Source organism: Notechis scutatus, chromosome 4 (assembly GCF_049901735.1).
Source record: "Notechis scutatus isolate UNSWTSFEM ecotype Mainland chromosome 4, rNotScu1.2, whole genome shotgun sequence".
NCBI lineage: Eukaryota > Metazoa > Chordata > Lepidosauria > Squamata > Elapidae > Notechis > Notechis scutatus.
The window spans coordinates 91,474,997-91,491,824 of NC_142012.1; the positions used below are offsets into that span (position 1 = coordinate 91,474,997).

The 16,828-nt window shown below is 41.1% G+C and overlaps 1 protein-coding gene across 1 annotated transcript; it reads right to left on the minus strand.

The window, feature by feature from the left end:
• Positions 1–223: 223 nt before the first annotated feature.
• Positions 224–16,641, minus strand: EIF4EBP2 (eukaryotic translation initiation factor 4E binding protein 2). The gene is made up of 3 exons (XM_026681230.2): positions 16,213–16,641; positions 4,504–4,680; positions 224–1,600 (listed from the first exon to the last, which is right to left on the minus strand). Exons 1-3 carry the CDS (start codon positions 16,349–16,351, stop codon positions 1,569–1,571), a joined length of 348 nt encoding a protein of 115 aa, XP_026537015.1. The 5' UTR covers positions 16,352–16,641; the 3' UTR covers positions 224–1,568.
• Positions 16,642–16,828: the final 187 nt, after the last annotated feature.

The window sequence follows — 16,828 nt, forward strand, 5'->3', positions numbered from 1 at the left end:
TGATCCGCCAATTTTCTCTCTCACAGTGACTGTTGTTGTTTTTTTTCTCACAAGGATGAATTTCTACAAAGAGTGATCCTTACTTGCTCTCAACAACAATTCCAGGCAAACAGCACAAGTTCACTCATGCCAGAATTAATCAACTTGGGAGTTGGGTCACCAGCAGGTGGAAAATGGCCAATAGATCCAAATAAACAGAATAAAGTGAGATCATCAGCCACTCTTCCTCCATAGTGACACTGGATCTATAATAGGCTCCAATGTGACTGATTTAATAATGTATGAATTCGAGGAACGGAAGATAGTAACCAAGAAACAAATAGGTCTTGCAGTGAAATCTTTCTGATCATTCACCCGTTCAAATTCATTTGAAGTCACACATCATGAAATCAGCACTTAACATCCTCATAATTAATTGATCCTTAAGGTTCCCTGGTCCACACAAGACTTTTTCACAAATTCCATTTTTGTTTTGTTGGGTTTCTCCTAATTAAGTATAACCAGATTACTTTATTTAATTATTTTGGCACAAAGATGCACTTGCCAAGAACCCACCAGATGTTACTGAGCAGCAAAAATTAAAGACTGAAGACGAATAGTAGAGAACAGTGTCTCTCAAACTTCACAACTTTAAGCTGTGTTGACCAACTGCCAGATTTCTGGAAGCTGAAGTCTATGCAGCTTAAAATCGCTGAGTTTGAGAAACGCTGGTATAGAAGCCCATCAAGTGTGATACACCCCAATTATATTAAGAAAAGATGTGGTTCACTTTTAACACTGGTGGGTTTAAAGGAGGAAATTGGAAAGAAACCTTTTTTTTGGGGGTGGGGATGATATTGGGACGAAATGCGAAGTGAAATGAATGCATGATGAAGTGATGATTCTAAATTATTTATCTATTTTTTTTAAAAGAAATTTTCAGGGGAAGCAGAAAAGAACTTCAATAATACTCTTTTAGGAAAATCTCACGGCAGCGCCCACATGAAAAGTTATACTAACTAAAAAAGACAAGTTGAGCAACAGGGTTTAGAAATATCAAAGAGTGCATTCTGCACATCAAAAGAGATATAACATAGAAACCAGTTAATAAATTGACATCAATTTAACAGCAGTTAAGGGAAAGGAGAACAATGGCAGTGTCATGTCACTTCAAATATATATCCACCCTTTCCATGCCCCTTGTGTGTTTTGCAATAAATATCCAATTGTTGATAGAAGTTAATTTCTCGCATGTGCATGTTTTGAACAGTTGTCTCTAAAGTGCGAGAAGCCAAGGGACACTCCTTAGCCGTATAAATTTATCATGGGCTCCAAGTCAGTCATAGGGAGTGAGTAAGGCAAGCAGAGGAATGGGGGATGGGTAGGAAGCATGGTATGATTAATGGAAATCAAGGAGAGTCCTCTTATCCTTTGGCACTTCAAAGACTGAAGTGAAAATTCTGTGGAAACAGCAGCAGCAGCAGCTTCTTCTTTTTTTCATCCTTCGAGTTATTGAACCTGATGGTCAAAATCAGATGTACACAGGTGATCAGGGATTGCTGTCTCTCCATGGTTACCCTCAGGGAAAATCAGATGTCCATCTCAAACTGAGCATCGTCACCTGATTGAAAGACAAGAACACATGCAAATCAACAGAAAAATTGTTAGGGGGAGAAACCTTGTTTTTTAAGTCTCCTAAGAGGACAGTGAATTCTTACTTTCAATGGCATTGGAGCCAGATCTCACGGACACATATAGGTGGCCAAGATAGCAGAACAGGCAAAACCATAGAAAATGCAGGTGGGATATGCCATTTTAACCTAGCTAAAAGGTTATCACAATCATTGGCTTAAAAAATACCAAAGAAAGAATCTGCCCAGCATGTTTGGTGAGATATACCAATGCTTAAGTACTCGAGGATGTATTTTGCTTATGCTTGATCTGTTTAATTTAAATGCTCCTTTATAAGAGGAGTTGACTCTTGCAATCAGTACCTTTGCTTCCTTCTGCTGCATGAGGATGTAAGCAAAATGGACAATGTGTTTTGATCTAAAACAGAGGTGTCAAATTCAATTTCATTGAGGGCTGCATCAGGGCTGTGTTTGACCTTGGGGGGGGGGGCATCCCGCCGTGGCTGACTGGGCAGGTGTGGCCAGCTTTACACCACTCCCCAAACTGCTGGCAAGTTTCCTCTTTGCATTGGGTAGACCGGGCCGAAGCCACACTGGCCCGATGTTTCCTCTTCGCATTGGCTACACTGGGCCGAAGCCATGCGGGCCGGCCCCTTACATTTTCCAGGATGGTCCTGTGGGCTGGATCTGATCACATCGCAGGCCAGATCCGGCCCATGGGCCTTGTTTGATACCTCTGATTTAAAGCAAAAGAAAAGAAAAGGAAAAAAAAAAAAAGGGGGGGGGGAGAAAGAAACAAACAAAATCCAGCACATTTTAGAAGTTCTGCTGAAATGCTTTCAATCCACAATGGTTAAGGAGAAACAAAACTCAAAACTTTTTGGTTGTTCCAGCTTCTGATTAAAAAAAAAAAAAAGCATCGGTGAGTGATTTAATGAGATTTATGCATCCTGGTGCATAACTTTCCCTCTCTCCATTCCTTCTCTATGTGATCTGCATGCCCGTTTTTTCCTGCAATGGTTTCATGCTCTGCCAACTCTCCTATCCACTGATCTTTCTAATTCCTTCGCTTCAGCTGATGATGTTGAAGTGGGATCTCTTCATAGCATGTATTTACCCGATGGTAAAATAGGCAGTCAATACATTTACTCGATAAAAAAATAATAATAATACAATGAAATAATGATTCCTGACATGACAACTGTGCAAAGAGCCAGCGTTCCCTTTCCTAGCTTTCCTCATTCCATTAGCTTCTTAGACACACTATATTGCCAAGAAAACACACTAACTTTGATTTTTTCAAGATCATCTTCTGCTGCATTATAGAATCACTAATTTTGGGTGCATATCCAAAATAAAACTGCCCCATTTCATTCTGTATATGGGCCAATATATCCACAAGACATTCCACTTTGGGCGTGGAGCCAAAACCCAACGCCGTATGAACTTGACCTGATCATGGTAAAGTTCATGCATGGAATGTTTGAGACATTTCTTTCCTCCAACATTTTTTTAGTGTAAATTCAAGTTTTAGCTTGTGTTTTACATCTGGCCTTCCCTCCTTTACTTCTAAACAGTTTGTTGTTGCTTTGTTATACACTAGTCTTTGACTGAAATAAACTTTGAACTTGAAATACAACAAGATGGTTCTTTTGGAGACTAGCTAGATAAAAGAAAAAAAAATGTGTAGATTGTTATTAGCCTCACTTATCTAATTTTTTTGTTCCAATTCCTATTTACCAATAAAGGAGAATATTTGTAGCTCAATGTTGAAAAGAAGAGTCCTTGCTTGTTTTCTCGTTTCATAACCCAAATTGGTAACACCATCGGTGGTAGATGATGTTACCTAGTTTGGGTAATGAAACACCTGCAAGAATAAAACCAAGCTCAGAGAGCACCCAGGACCCCTCAATTCTTATAGCCTATAGTAAAGTTTCAGCTACTTCCTCAAGTCCATCTCACAAATGATATAGCAAAAATTGTGCACTTTACCTCCACTTGAACTACTTTATACCATTTTGAAAAGGTAAACATCTTTCAATAATTCATAGCTATTGACTTGCTATGACATAGAAGGCAAAAGGGCAATAATTCACCATTCAGTTCCTACTCCATACAATTGTTGCAACAGTTCACTGTTCTCTACAAGCAAAAGCTCTCTAAACACATTAGAGAGAGAGAGAGAAAAAAAAAAAATCTGCAGACAGGAAATAAATTACTTGATCCCAAGGTAAAACTCATATTTGAACAACATCACAGGGCAGGAAATAGAATAGCTCTGTATCACTTCCCATTCTGGCTCTAAAGAACAAGGATATCAGTATGTTTTTCCCCCCAGTAAAATCTCTTTGTTCTTCGGGATAAGTGGTAAGTGGTCAACTGACATTACATTACAGCCACACTTGCGACCAGAATTCCCTCTCCAAGGAGGTGAAGTGAGTTGCAACCCTATTTCACAACCTTTTTGCCACAATTGTGAAGAGAATAACTGCAATTGTTAAGTGAATCACACGGTCACTAAGCGAATGCAGTTTTCCCCACTGACTCTGCTTGTTGAAACTCAACTGGAAAAGGAACAAATGATGATCACATAACCCTGGGACATTTTGCAACAGTCGTAAACACATGCTGGTAGCCAAGCACCCAATTCTTTTTTTAAAAAAAGTTTTTACCAAGCACCCAATTCTGAACATGTGACTACGGGGCTCCTGCGATGGATGTAAGTGGGAAGATTGGTAATAAGTCACTTTTTTCAGTGCTGTGGTAAACAAATGGTTGTGAATCAAGGACTACCTGTGGCAGAGAGATGGATCGAGACCGTCAATTGCAAGAAGTTATTTGGCATGGATGCTGACGCTGCACTTTGCTTCTGCTATAATGCAAAGGTTCTTACCAATTATAGGCTTCCCATCATGATTGTTCAGGTTGTTTACTTCCACTTTGGAATCTTCTGTCACAGAACCAGGACTGGTAACTCCAGGGATATTGGGAAGGTGGCAAGGAGGGGTTTGAGCCATGGGAGAATTGCGCCGATCTAACAGAAACTTGCGGTCGTAGATGATTCTGGTACCTAGAAAGGTGGAAAAGGAACAAAAGTAACTGGCATATCAGATCCACTATGCTGAAAAAAAAGCGGGGGAGTTTATGGAGACCTTGGTGCTCTCCAAGCGTGGTTGTTTGCTTGCAGATATTATATTATCCAACTAGATAATATAATCAGTGTCCCAAACACCAAGGACTCCTTAGTTCAACCCTGAGCTATATATACGTTCTTCTATTAAAATCAGAAGTTCGGCAGCACTGTTTCTGATTAACTATTTTTTAAATTAAATTTTTATTTAAGTGTTGTTTTTTTCAGGCACAGGTGTTAATTGTTTTGCTCAAACCCTTTATCTATAAAGAAAGGTTGTAGCTCTAAACAAGTTCTACATTCCACAGAATGCACTTTAGTTTATATCCAAAGTAAGAAAGCAAAAGAGCCAGTTTTGGTCTAGTAATTAATGTGCCAGACTAGTAGAATGCAAGTCAAGTTTTAGTCCTGCCATTGGCACGGAAGCTAGCTGGATGACTTTGGGCCTCTCGTGCTCTCTCAACCCTAGGAAGAAGGCAAACCATTTTAGTTGTCTAGAAGTTGGATTCAATGGCACTAATTAAAGTATGTTTAGTATAAAACCTAAAACTTAAGTGAAGTTTTGCAACAAGGATGACTCTTGACTTCTCAACCCCGCACCCTATATCCTAATCTTCTCCAAGCAGTTGTCTCCCATGTTTGGTTGTACTTCAACAGGTTAGGGAAGGCTACATTACCCTTAAAACAAAATAAAGTATCTTCCAAGAAAATGAAATCGGTCTTTTCTGTTTATTCCAAAGCTGGCAATGCCAGCTATTGATCAAGAGTCAAATCTGAACCATTGATAGTTAATACATGAGGCTTTGCTAATTCACCCACAAGCCCAAACACTGAAGCCTTTTCATACATTGGTACAGAAATCTCGAATGAGTCAAAAAACGAAGAAAATGAATCGTGGTTTGCTATTCAACAGAAAACCTTCACCACTCATGCCCTACTTGGAAAACAGAGGTATAACATGGAGCCATTTCATATTGGCCTCTTAGCTGGCAGCATTATTCACTGACCAGAATGTCAGTACTTGGTTTAATGACTGGCTTGATAGCCAACATTTCTTGAAGATATGTTTAAAGTGATACATCCTAGGAAACCATCCCAGAGCTGTTCAAATCCCATTTTTATTTGAATCCGCTTTCCTTGCTAAGTGGGATAATTGTTCCTTTCTTGGGTCTTCTTAATGCTTGCCTTGTCTTCTGTTGGGGCCTTCCTTTGCTAGCAAAGTCCCCCTCTCCATTGCCCCACTCTCCAAATTCCTTGGTTGGCTCTCCCCGACCGATCTATGAAACATTCAGTGCCACGGCTGCCTTGCCTACAAATTACTGCTGAAGGATGCAGAAAATGATGGGGGAGCAGTTGAGTCTGAGACACCCTCCCCCCACTGGAGATAACAGGGACTTTAATATTACTGGTAATCCCTGATTTAGAGTTTGCCCCATTTATGACCTTTCTTGCTACAGTTGTTAAGTGAATCACTGCATCTGTTAAGTTAGTAACACAGTTAAGTGGGTGTGACCTCCCCATTGGCTTTCTTATCAAAAGGCCGCCACAGGTGATCGATCACATGACCCCGGGACACTGCAACTGTCATAAATGAGTTGATTACCAAGCATTTGAATTTTGACCACATGACCATGGGAATGCTTGTAATGCTCACAAGGGTGAAAAATGGTCGTTAATTCACTTTTTTCAGTGCTATTGTAACTTGGAACAGCCATTAAATGAACTGTTGTATACTTCGCTGAAGAGTGTCACATGGTTTTACAGCAAGGAGTGATTTCCTTTCACAGATGGAAGCATGCCTCTGGGAAGGCTCCTCTTTCATAATCTCTTTGCAAGCTTCCAGATGGCATCTAACATACATCTGTGGGTGTGGGTTTAGTCAAACCTTTAATCTCACCCAGCAGGGCATGTTTTCATCCAGTGTCAGTACAATGGTGCCCACCAGATGTTTTAGACAGAATGGTAAGCAATTACAGGAACTGTAATTGAAAATATCTAGATGTTAGTAAACTGTGTACCCCCTTTCTGAGAGTTGGCGTTCAAGCAGAAAATAAGCCGCCTCCTGCATCTTTACCGACTTAATTTAATCTTTTGAATCTATGTGGAATCAATTTCTCCAAAATGATTGGCACTGATTGGTCTATACTATTATCTATTATCAAAGGGTTTAAATGCACTATTCCTTTTTGCTTCACGTTGAAAATAAATCACAATCTCATTTCCTTCCACACTAAAAACTCATCTGAACAGCATCACCAATTTTTTAAATAAGACAATAGCAACACTACCTAGCTTTAATCAAAGTTAAACTTAATTTAATCAATCTAATTGACGAAGGGAAAAAGTGTGAACGGAAAAAAGGAGAAAGTTTATGTGGAATTGATTTCTCAAAAGAAACTTGTAAGAAAAGAAAAACTTTACAGTACAAATAAAATAAAGCAGACATGGGATAGGCTGATCCACAATGGATCCTACTGCATATCTGAGAGCTTCCACTTCCCTTTTTCATCACATTGCTCAATTCTGTTTGCCAATTTTTTTGCAAGTGCACATTTCGGCCTCCATTTTCTTTACATAGGTATCAAGGGAACTTATGTAACATCAGTGCTACAAGTAACCAAATGTAGTGGATTTTACCGTAACCTAAATGCCCTTTGTGGGCCAAGGATAGCTATGAAACAGATTTTTCCCTTGTGTTCCATCATACCCCTATGTCAACTGAGTGTGACATCTATTCAGCACCATCTGTGCATTCCTAGGACGCATAAATAACGCAGGAATCGAACCTCCCAAGCTTGTAAACAGCCTTGTCAACAACTCCCCACTAAGACCACTGCTGAAAGAAGGAAGGTCCGTTTGTGTTTGTTCCCCTTTTTTCAAGGAATAAAAATGTGGAATGGTCAGTGTTAAATAATGCAGTCTAGAAAAAGAGTAAAATGCCATTTTTTTCAGTCCCGTTTGAAAGAATAAACTTCATATCAAACTCTAAAATGGAGAAAACATTGATACTTCAGCTTAAAAGTGGAGCCACAGAGGTATCTATCTTAGAAGCCATCACCTGAGCCCCCATGGTTATTTTAAAGAGAAAAAAAACAGGAGGCAGAAGAATTATGTACATCTCCTTCAGCTGCAGAAGTTAAAGGATGTAAAATATGTAATTCTATACTTATACGACTTCAAACTTGACAGCTTTAAGACTTGTGGACTTCAACTCCCAGGATTCCTCCGCCAGTCATGATAGCTCAAGAATTCTGGGAGTTGAAGTCCACAAGACTTAAACTTGCCAAGTTTGAAGACTCTTGGATAACATACTCAAGCCTTTTTCATTCACATTCCAATTCTACCCCAAAGTGCTGCTACAAGAGGGAATAAAACCACAATTCTACAAATGTGAGCCCACTGTGATGTAGAGCAGTGATCCCCAACCTTTTTATGCCGCGCCCGGTACGGCATCAGCTGGGCACCGTGCCCGGTACCAGCATCAACGGGCGCCGCCATCTTTTTGATGAAAAAGTGCTTCCGGTGACCTCACGGAAGTACTTTTTCGTCAAAAGATGAGCAGCGCTTAGCGCTCGGTGAGCTTTTGCGGGTAGAAATGGCTTTCTACCCGGAACGCTCACCGGAGCGCTGGCACCATCTTTTTGATGAAAAAGTGCTTCCAGTGAGCTTTCTACCCGGAAAAGCTCACCAGAAGCACTTTTTATCAAAAAAGATGGCGGCGCCAGCAACCAGCGGCCGCGGTAAGACTTGTTCCGCGGACGGTACGGTCCGCGGACCGGCGTTGGGACCCTGATGTAGAGGTTAAGGTACTGGACTGGTAATAGAACATGTGAATTCTAGTTCATCTTCACCTGGGATCTTTCTGGATAATTATGGAACACTGAGTTAGTGTTGTGGTTTGCCAGCAGCAGGTGCAGACAGCTGAGGTCTCTGAGAGCGAGGACTTGGATGAGGGCCTGCGTGTGATGCAGGGATGGGGCCAGGACTATCGGAGAGTGGGGTGCTGCCTTCGGAGCTTTTGGAGTCTGGCAGCAGTGACGCAGAGGACCCCAAGGAGCCTGTGCCCAGTGCGCGTAGGGCTGCTCGCAGGAAAGAGCAGCTGCAGCTGGGTGACTCGGGAGTAAGGCTGGAAGGTGATGAACCCTCCCATAAGGGATAAAAGGCAGCCCTCAGAGGTTGGGTTCTTTGCAGGAAGCAAAGAAGTTCTTTCAACTCCAAGTTCTTGTGGAATTCTATCCTATTTTGGTTTGTTTTCAGAGACTTTTGGTTTTGGATATTTCCCTGCAATTAATCTTGTGTTCTTAGCAGCCTATCACAACCTTGAAAGGGCTTGCTCTTACCTGGGACAATTAGTTTTAATGACTCTTTGCTGTGAATGAACAGAATTCCCAGAGACGCATTAAAAAGGTTTGCTTTTATATATATTTTGTGTTTCTTCGATTTGAATGAGGCTTGGGTCGGAACAGTTCAATTCCTTTTCACCTCAGTGACATATTTGACATACCTATATCTTTCTTGGAAAGTAGTGTATTTTGAAACTGCCTCTAAATTTCCCAGTTTTGTCTGTAGCCCTGGAATTTCCTTGAGGTCTTCTACCCAAGCACAATTCCATTTAGCTTTCTAGGCCCAGGCATAATCAGCCAGATTTTTTTGTTGACATAGTAGTAAACATGCTTGAGTAGCATTCCACTTTGCAATGCTTCATTGCAGGATCTTGCAACTATTAATCTATTGATACAAAACATTTGATAAGGCCACTCCTCAGGATTGAAATAGAATAGGCTTTAAGTGAGTTTGTGGTACTGATAGAATTTAATAGCCTGACGCTTTTTAACAGCACATCGAATATGATGAGAATTTCTGAGTCAAGACTAGCTATAGAACACGTGCGCTTTTCTGTTCAAAGGCACAATCCCTAGGTTTGGATCTCTCATCTGTAGCTCTCAATTTTATATTAGTTCACTTAGTTTCTCTTTACATTTGTATTTTTATGTGGCTAGTTACTAAGAAAAGTATTAGGAAACTGACTTGAGGGGGTTCTGAAGGTCCCATGTTCCCCAAAGCAAAATGGTCGATTTGTTCCATGCCTTCACCTTGGCTTTCTTATCCCCTCAGCAAACTTTTTGTCTTTTTTTTGTGGACAACTAGATAAATATCCAAAGAATATACTGGGCTGCTGTCACTCACCCTTTTTTACTTACTAGTTTACTTACTAGGTGAGCATATAGTTATTTAGTTATATTAGATTTATATTGTATTGCTTTGGGTTTGATTACTCAGTTTGGAGTGTTATTTTTGGAAATCACTCAAAACAATCTTTCTCTCTCTTGCATGAAGTGCCCTTTTGTTCATAAGCACAGTGGTATCTGCAGCAATCAATGGTGACCTCAGAGTCACAGTACAAGCAGCTCCTCAGAGCAGCTCTTCACGTAAACTCCACCCTTGCATACTTGCACCGTGACATCTGAGGCAAATAAGCAAAATGCATTTGCCTGATGACATCGTCACACGCATGCCTTCGTTTCCCCCATGAGCTGTCTCTCTCTGTGGATGCCAATGCAACATTAATTGTACTCACAACCTGAACATCAGATATTACAGTTCAAGTGGAACAGTCCAATTCCACCAATATAAATTCTTAGCATTAGTGACTCAGGGTAAATAGCAATTCTGGAAGAAATTTGAACAAATGGCTGGTGAAAAGCAAGCAAATCTGTAGTTTGTAAAGCAAGACAGCCTTTTCTCTGATCAAATATATCAATTTAACATTCCAAACAAATGCTGCCTAGGGGTTAATATAATATAATTCTGTCCAATTTAGGTCACTTGCCATGAAAATCCTTGCTGTATTAAAAAAAAACCTCTTAAGTTTGATCATAAAAACAAATACCAGATTTTGAATTCTGGACAAATCTTTATTTTTCCTTTATAAAGGAAAAATCATGATACTTTAATCTACTTCTCACCAATACCTCTGTAATTGGCATATGCCTACTTACTTCTGGGCCCAAACACTAAATTCTGGGCCCTTAATTTTCACATGTACTTTTAGCCAAAACAACAGCTTCTACTAAGAAATCTCTGACTGCTGACTTCTCTTTTCCAGTGTTATTATGAAGACACAATAACAAAAAAGCAATTATTATTTCCACTCATTGTGAATTGAAGACCAACAGTTATCAGTGCCCTCATAATGTCTGGATTCAAAACATTAACTCATGCAATTACATTTGCCTTAATGCAGAATTCAAAAAGTCCATGGAAAACCTATTTATGTAATCCAGGTGGGTTTTTTTTCTTTTTAATAATATTTATTCAGAATTTCAAAAAAAAATTTTTTTAAAAAGAGAAACAAGTTATCACATTTTACAGCATTTTCATAGCAGTGCACATATCCTTCACTGACAATTCCGTTCATTTACTTCAAATATATCTATCATTCGTTGAATCCTTATTGTGTTGCTATTAAATTATCATATTTATTTATTTATTTACATTACTTTACATATATACATATTTACATACACATATACCATGTGTCTTGTTCTTCTTTGGAATTTCTTTGATCATTTTCACTAAACATTTTTACTTCCTTTTTTTAGCCAATTATACTATATTCCATATTGTAAAAAAAAACCTTATTTTTTAATACCATAGTTAATCTAATCATTTCTGCACATTGACGAATTTTATTAATTACCGCCAGATCTGTGGGAACCAGTCGATTTCCAGTTTTGGGCAAAAGCTATTCTTGCTGCTGTTATAATGTGTAATATTTGATGTTGGTGCTTCTTATCCCATGTTGTTCTAACATTCCTCGCAGAAAAATCTCTGGTTTAAATTTAATCTTTTGTTTTGTTAGCTCTTCTATCCATGATCGAATTTTAAGCCAGTACTTTCACGCTTGAGAACATTTCCACCACATGTGAAAATACGTTCCCTGGCTATGGTCGCACTTCCAACACTTAGCTGGGAGATTCGGGAACATTCTAGTTAATCTCAGGTGGGTTTTTTTAATGTATCTTAAGTCAGTGGGGATATCTCTCAAGGAGAAAGTTTTAACTTTTGGCCATGAAAACATATTCAGCCAATGGAACTCATCAAAGCCTGTTGAAATATTGCTTTGCAGAGCAAAAGTGACGGTGCTCAGATGTTCATTACTTTTTCTCTAGGTACTGGTGTAATTTTTGTTTTGCTGACCTGGGCTGGGTTCCAGCATCCATGGCAAGTAGCGAGGCACACTCGGTGCTTTCAAACGAAACATCACAAAATTAGAGCGAGAAAGGAATGTGTCTAACAAAAGCACTTTTGTAAAAGTGAGGAAGAAATCCAAACGTCTGTATTTTGCCTTCTGAAGTTTCTTTTGGCTGTTAGTTCTCCTCAACCAATAAGTTGATGTTCTTCCAAAACCCTTCTTTATGTAGATATAGCCACCTTCAATACTCTTCCTTAATATTTTGATCTAGAATCTGAAATAGGCTATTAACATTTCTTTGGTTGCAACACAGTTCTTCTCTGTTACACATGTACATGTAAATACCCTTCCATGTTTTCAAAATTATTTTCTTTAACTTACACCCCATATTTCATACAGGAGTCTATGGTGGCAATCATAGCATTTCCTCATACTTTTCCTTACAACTCTATGACATAGGCTGGGCTGAAAACTAAATGAATGGTCCAGAATAATCCAGGGTGCTTCTTGAGGCAAAGAATTTGATGCTTTTTCATTATAGGAAATACTTAAGATTCTGTAAAGATGGGATAAGCCAGAATTAGATACGTTGCCTTGAAAAATCAACCAATCAACCAATCTTTTACAGTGGTAGCTTTAAAAATTATAAATTACACCGGTAACTTTTTGGAAATTTAGAATCATTAAATGAACAGAACCATAAAATAATGATACTTATAAAGTGCAGCTTGATAGTTTTCTTTGCAATTACTTATTTAAATATCTGCATTTCTTCTTTTGCCGTATTTATGTTTAATGTTGCAATGCTAGGTTATATCCTAATTCAGCTAAAAAAGACAGTTTTCATACCTTTGGATAACCAAAGATTTCAATGCATTCTAGCTTACACTGAATTACTGTATTTATTTATATAGAGAAATATCAGATTCAGATGCCTGGCAAAAATGCAATAACTAAAACTAAAGTAATGGAATTTCAGCTATGCAACTTCGAATGACCGTTAACAACCTTCTACTTATGAACAAGGACATCCTGCTTCCACTCTAAGCAAAAGTTTGAAATTAGTAAGAGTCTGTCAGCTTCTTCATAAAGGAAATGGGATTAATGTCAAGATTATGAAGAGAATATCAATTTGACTGTATCAGCCCTGCGTTCAAATTATACCTGAACTGCATAGCGGGGTACAGTAAAATTAATCTAATTCAAGCATTAGGATTCTTTAAGCCTTGCAAATTCTTGGTGACCTCTTTCACTGTAATCAATGGGAATCTGAATTTTTAAATTCTGGACATGTTTCCACTGTTCTGCACCCCAGGAGCAATAGCAGCCTGAGGGGGAAATTACTGGTTGCCAAGCACCCAAAATATAGGAGGGGTCGCTATTGGAACTTCAGAACTGTGTTGTAAATATGTTTGGAGGTATCAACTGTAACTTCAAACTTTACTAATTTATCAGTTATAAGTCGTGGACTACATGTATAAGATAGAATGCAACAATAAGTGTTCACTGGGTTTGCAGAACGTTTATATTTGACTTGGATGGCACCAAATCTTCCCAGATTCTCAGCTGCTCACAACAAAAAACATATAATGGAGGGGGGAAAACTTTGTTGTATCATGTGGCAATGATTCCACAACAGGGAAAACAGAGAAGAGAGAATATAAATATCAATCCATCAATTTCAAAATGCCTTCTGGATGTTAAACCATGATGTAATTTGCTTGTTTGTGGGTTACCAAGTTACTGGAATTTAACGATTGAGTTTTCCATATTGTGGTATGTTTACCACCTAATGTGAATCTTGTAAAGTATTTAATAAACCACAGTTAATGAATAAATACAACCATACTAAGTTAAAATATAATATCCTGGCAGAAACTGTCAAGTTTCACAGCTACTCCTTATCAATTGTTAATATTTATGCTAGCCACTTATTTTTTTAAAAAAGTCTGTTATGTCTAATTTTCCCAACTTGAGTTCCTTTGTAGGTGTGTGGATTTCAGCCTCGAATTCTTAATGCAGAAATCTAACTTTAACTCACATATCTGGAGAGCTAGTTTGTACCAAATCTTGATTACCTTTGTACCTTTTAATAAAAAGCACCTTATCATATCATCATGATTCACAGTGCTGTGCCCTTTCCCATTCAAAGAAAGTTCTGGGCAAAGAAATGACATTCTAGAAATTATGTAAACTTCCAAATTTATACTGCTATCTGGCATGACAGCTGTTAACTTGAAATGTAACCTTAATAGTTTTGGGCAAGCAGAAGGAACGGTGTCATTGACAAATCAGCAAGGCAGCATAGCATATCTTACTTTCTCCTCCCCCCCATTACCAGCAATTTTGAATAATGTGAAATGTGAAAGTATAATTCAAAGCAAACAAAAGGCCCAAGAAGGAACTTGGTGCTCATCAAGTTTGCAAAGACCAAATCAGTTTGTTAGCTATCTAAAATCTAAACCATGGCCACAAAAATAAAATTCAGCTGTTATACTTTGAAGTTTACTAAAACTCAGCAGGATAAAAGGATACACAGTTGTACATATGAAAATCATGGCAACGTGCAAAAACAAGCAGGACAAAGGGGAAAAAAGAGACTTGTGACATCTGAGAACCAAATGATAAGAGGACAAGTCTAATCACAACTCAATCCTTAAGTGGTCTAGTGACTAGTCAACAAAAGCTGGATGTCACAATAATTCTACCTTTTAAAGTGTCATAAAATGTTTCTTACAACATACTACTGTCATATATTTTTCCTTTGGAATTAATCTCTCTTAGTTAATCCAGCGTTTTCAGTAGTGGAGGCAAAATTGGACAAAGCTGTTAAAGCTTCTGAACAAATTAATGTGTTTAGAGCTAAGGAGAAAAAAAATAGTCAGGACTTTTAAAGCAGAGCCAAGTTTCAAACCCAGAGTGGCCTTATGTTACAGCAATAAACAGCTCAAAACCCTGAGCCTGCACAGCATTGCCATTTTGAAAGGAAATTTACTATTTAGCTGCACACGTGCACGTATCACCTCCCTTCACTTCTACTGCCTCCCAAACCAGCTCGCTCCACGTCTAGGGAACAGAGGTAATCATTAGCTGAGGGATCCTGCTTGCTCTCTTGATCTCCTGCTCTGGTTCAATGCACGACCAAGACATATTTTTTTTTTTAAAAAAAAGACCACAAATAACCAGGCTGGATTCTGAATTCATCCCGACTTGGGCGACTGAAATGTTGGGAGCTCCCCGTTGAGGTGCGTTCACCACCCCGCATCGCAATCCCAAATAACGCAACTGGGAACCGCTTTGGGGGAAAGCACAACCGAACCACGAAAGGCTTATTCCACACAGCAAAGCGATTTGGAGGAAAAGTACAAAAAAGCGTTTCCTCAGGGAAAAGAGAAGTAGCACGTGGCGACTCTCGGCCTACCTTTATATATATATATGTAGGTCTAGGTGTGTTCGGGTCTTTTCCCGTGTAAGATTAAGAGTATCTATAAGAGTATCTAATATATATATATATTAGATACTCTTATATATATATGAAGTCTGAGAGGGCGGCTGGGAAACACATGCACGCCAGCCATCCCCCCCTCCACCCAAGGGAAAGCGGCCTTCTGTACTCAAGGGAGCCGCCGTCCGTCGCCTTCCCTCCCCCGCGGGCACGGTCCCTCCCTCCCTCCCGCTCCTCCCTTCCTATTGTGCAACAACCGCGGCGTCTTGAGGCTCTCCGGGGCCTTGTTTACAAATACCTCGCCGCCAGCCCCACACCAGAGGCGAGGCCTAGGCGGCGGTCCGGATCTAGCCCGCTTTCTTCCCCCACCACCCGAGACTTTGCGGCCGAGGCCTCCCTGGCCTCAGCCCGCCTGTAGAACAAGCGGCTTCCACCCCCCACCCACCCCCACCTTGCAGCGGCTTCACCGCCGCAAAGAGTCTTTTTCCCCGCAATGCTCCGGCTGGAGGGCAAAGCGCTCACGAGGGCGCGTCACGTTTCCGCAGGGCAGCCTCGGAGGACTCTTTTCCCCCGAGCCCTTCGACGAGGATGCTTATGACAAGGGGGGCGAGGATTTAGGGGTCCCCTTCCCCGCCAAGGCCTCCCAGGCGCCCACACCCCTTTTAAAGGCGCCTGGAAATCAAGAGCTCCAGCCAGGCCGGCGCACGCCCCCTTCTTCCTTCCCGCTTCGGTGAGCCTGCCCGGCGGCGCGGGTCTCTTCCCCTCATGAGCAGGGCAAGGCCCCTTCGCGCCTCGCCTTCCCTGGCCTCTTTTTCCTCCCCACCTCGCTTACCTCCGGGCGTGGTGGAGAAGAGGGTCCCCCCGGGCGTGGTGCAATAGTCATGAGGTAGCTGCGAGGAGTCGCTGATGGGCACCGTCCTGGTGGGGATGGCGCGGCTCTGGCTTTGCTGGTGGCCGCCGGAGGAGGACATCTCCCGCTCTTATTGTCCTGGGTGGGCGAGTGGCTAGGAGGCAGGGAAGTCCAGGAGCTGCGGAGAGGGAAACTTGGGTGGGTGGGTAGGTGGGGGCGAAGGGATACAAAAATGGGGGCCGGAGAACAGGGAGGCAGCGGGGCGCAAGGAAGAAGAAGGGGTGGCGGCGGCGGCGGCGGCTTCCTTCGGGGACGAGCGGGGGTGGAGGCGATCGCTTCTCCGGCTCCGGGGCACTTTTCTTTCCGTCACCGCCTCCACCGCCACCTTCTCCCTCGGCCTCCGCCAGCAGCAGGAAACGGAGGGGCTCGGGAGGCGGAGAAAGGCGGGCAAGGCCGAGCCAGGAGGCGGGGACGCGGCGGAGACACCCACCCGCCGAGGGGGCACGTGGCCGCTTCTCTGCTGGGCCAAAGCGGAACGTCTTCGGGTCTGAATAAGCAGGAGCCCGAGGCCTGGGCGGCTCCGTCCTGGGTAGTGGTG

Bases quoted from the DNA above. Each gene is read 5' to 3' on its own strand.
- EIF4EBP2 (XM_026681230.2), bottom strand. From the start codon at position 16,351: ATGTCCTCCTCCGGCGGCCACCAGCAAAGCCAGAGCCGCGCCATCCCC. The intron at 4,681-16,212 runs GTAAGCGAGGTG...CCACCTTTCTAG, and splicing joins CTTCTCCACCACGCCCGGAG to GTACCAGAATCATCTACGAC. The intron at 1,601-4,503 runs GTAAGAACCTTT...TCTTTCAATCAG, and splicing joins TGATGGGAAGCCTATAATTG to GTGACGATGCTCAGTTTGAG.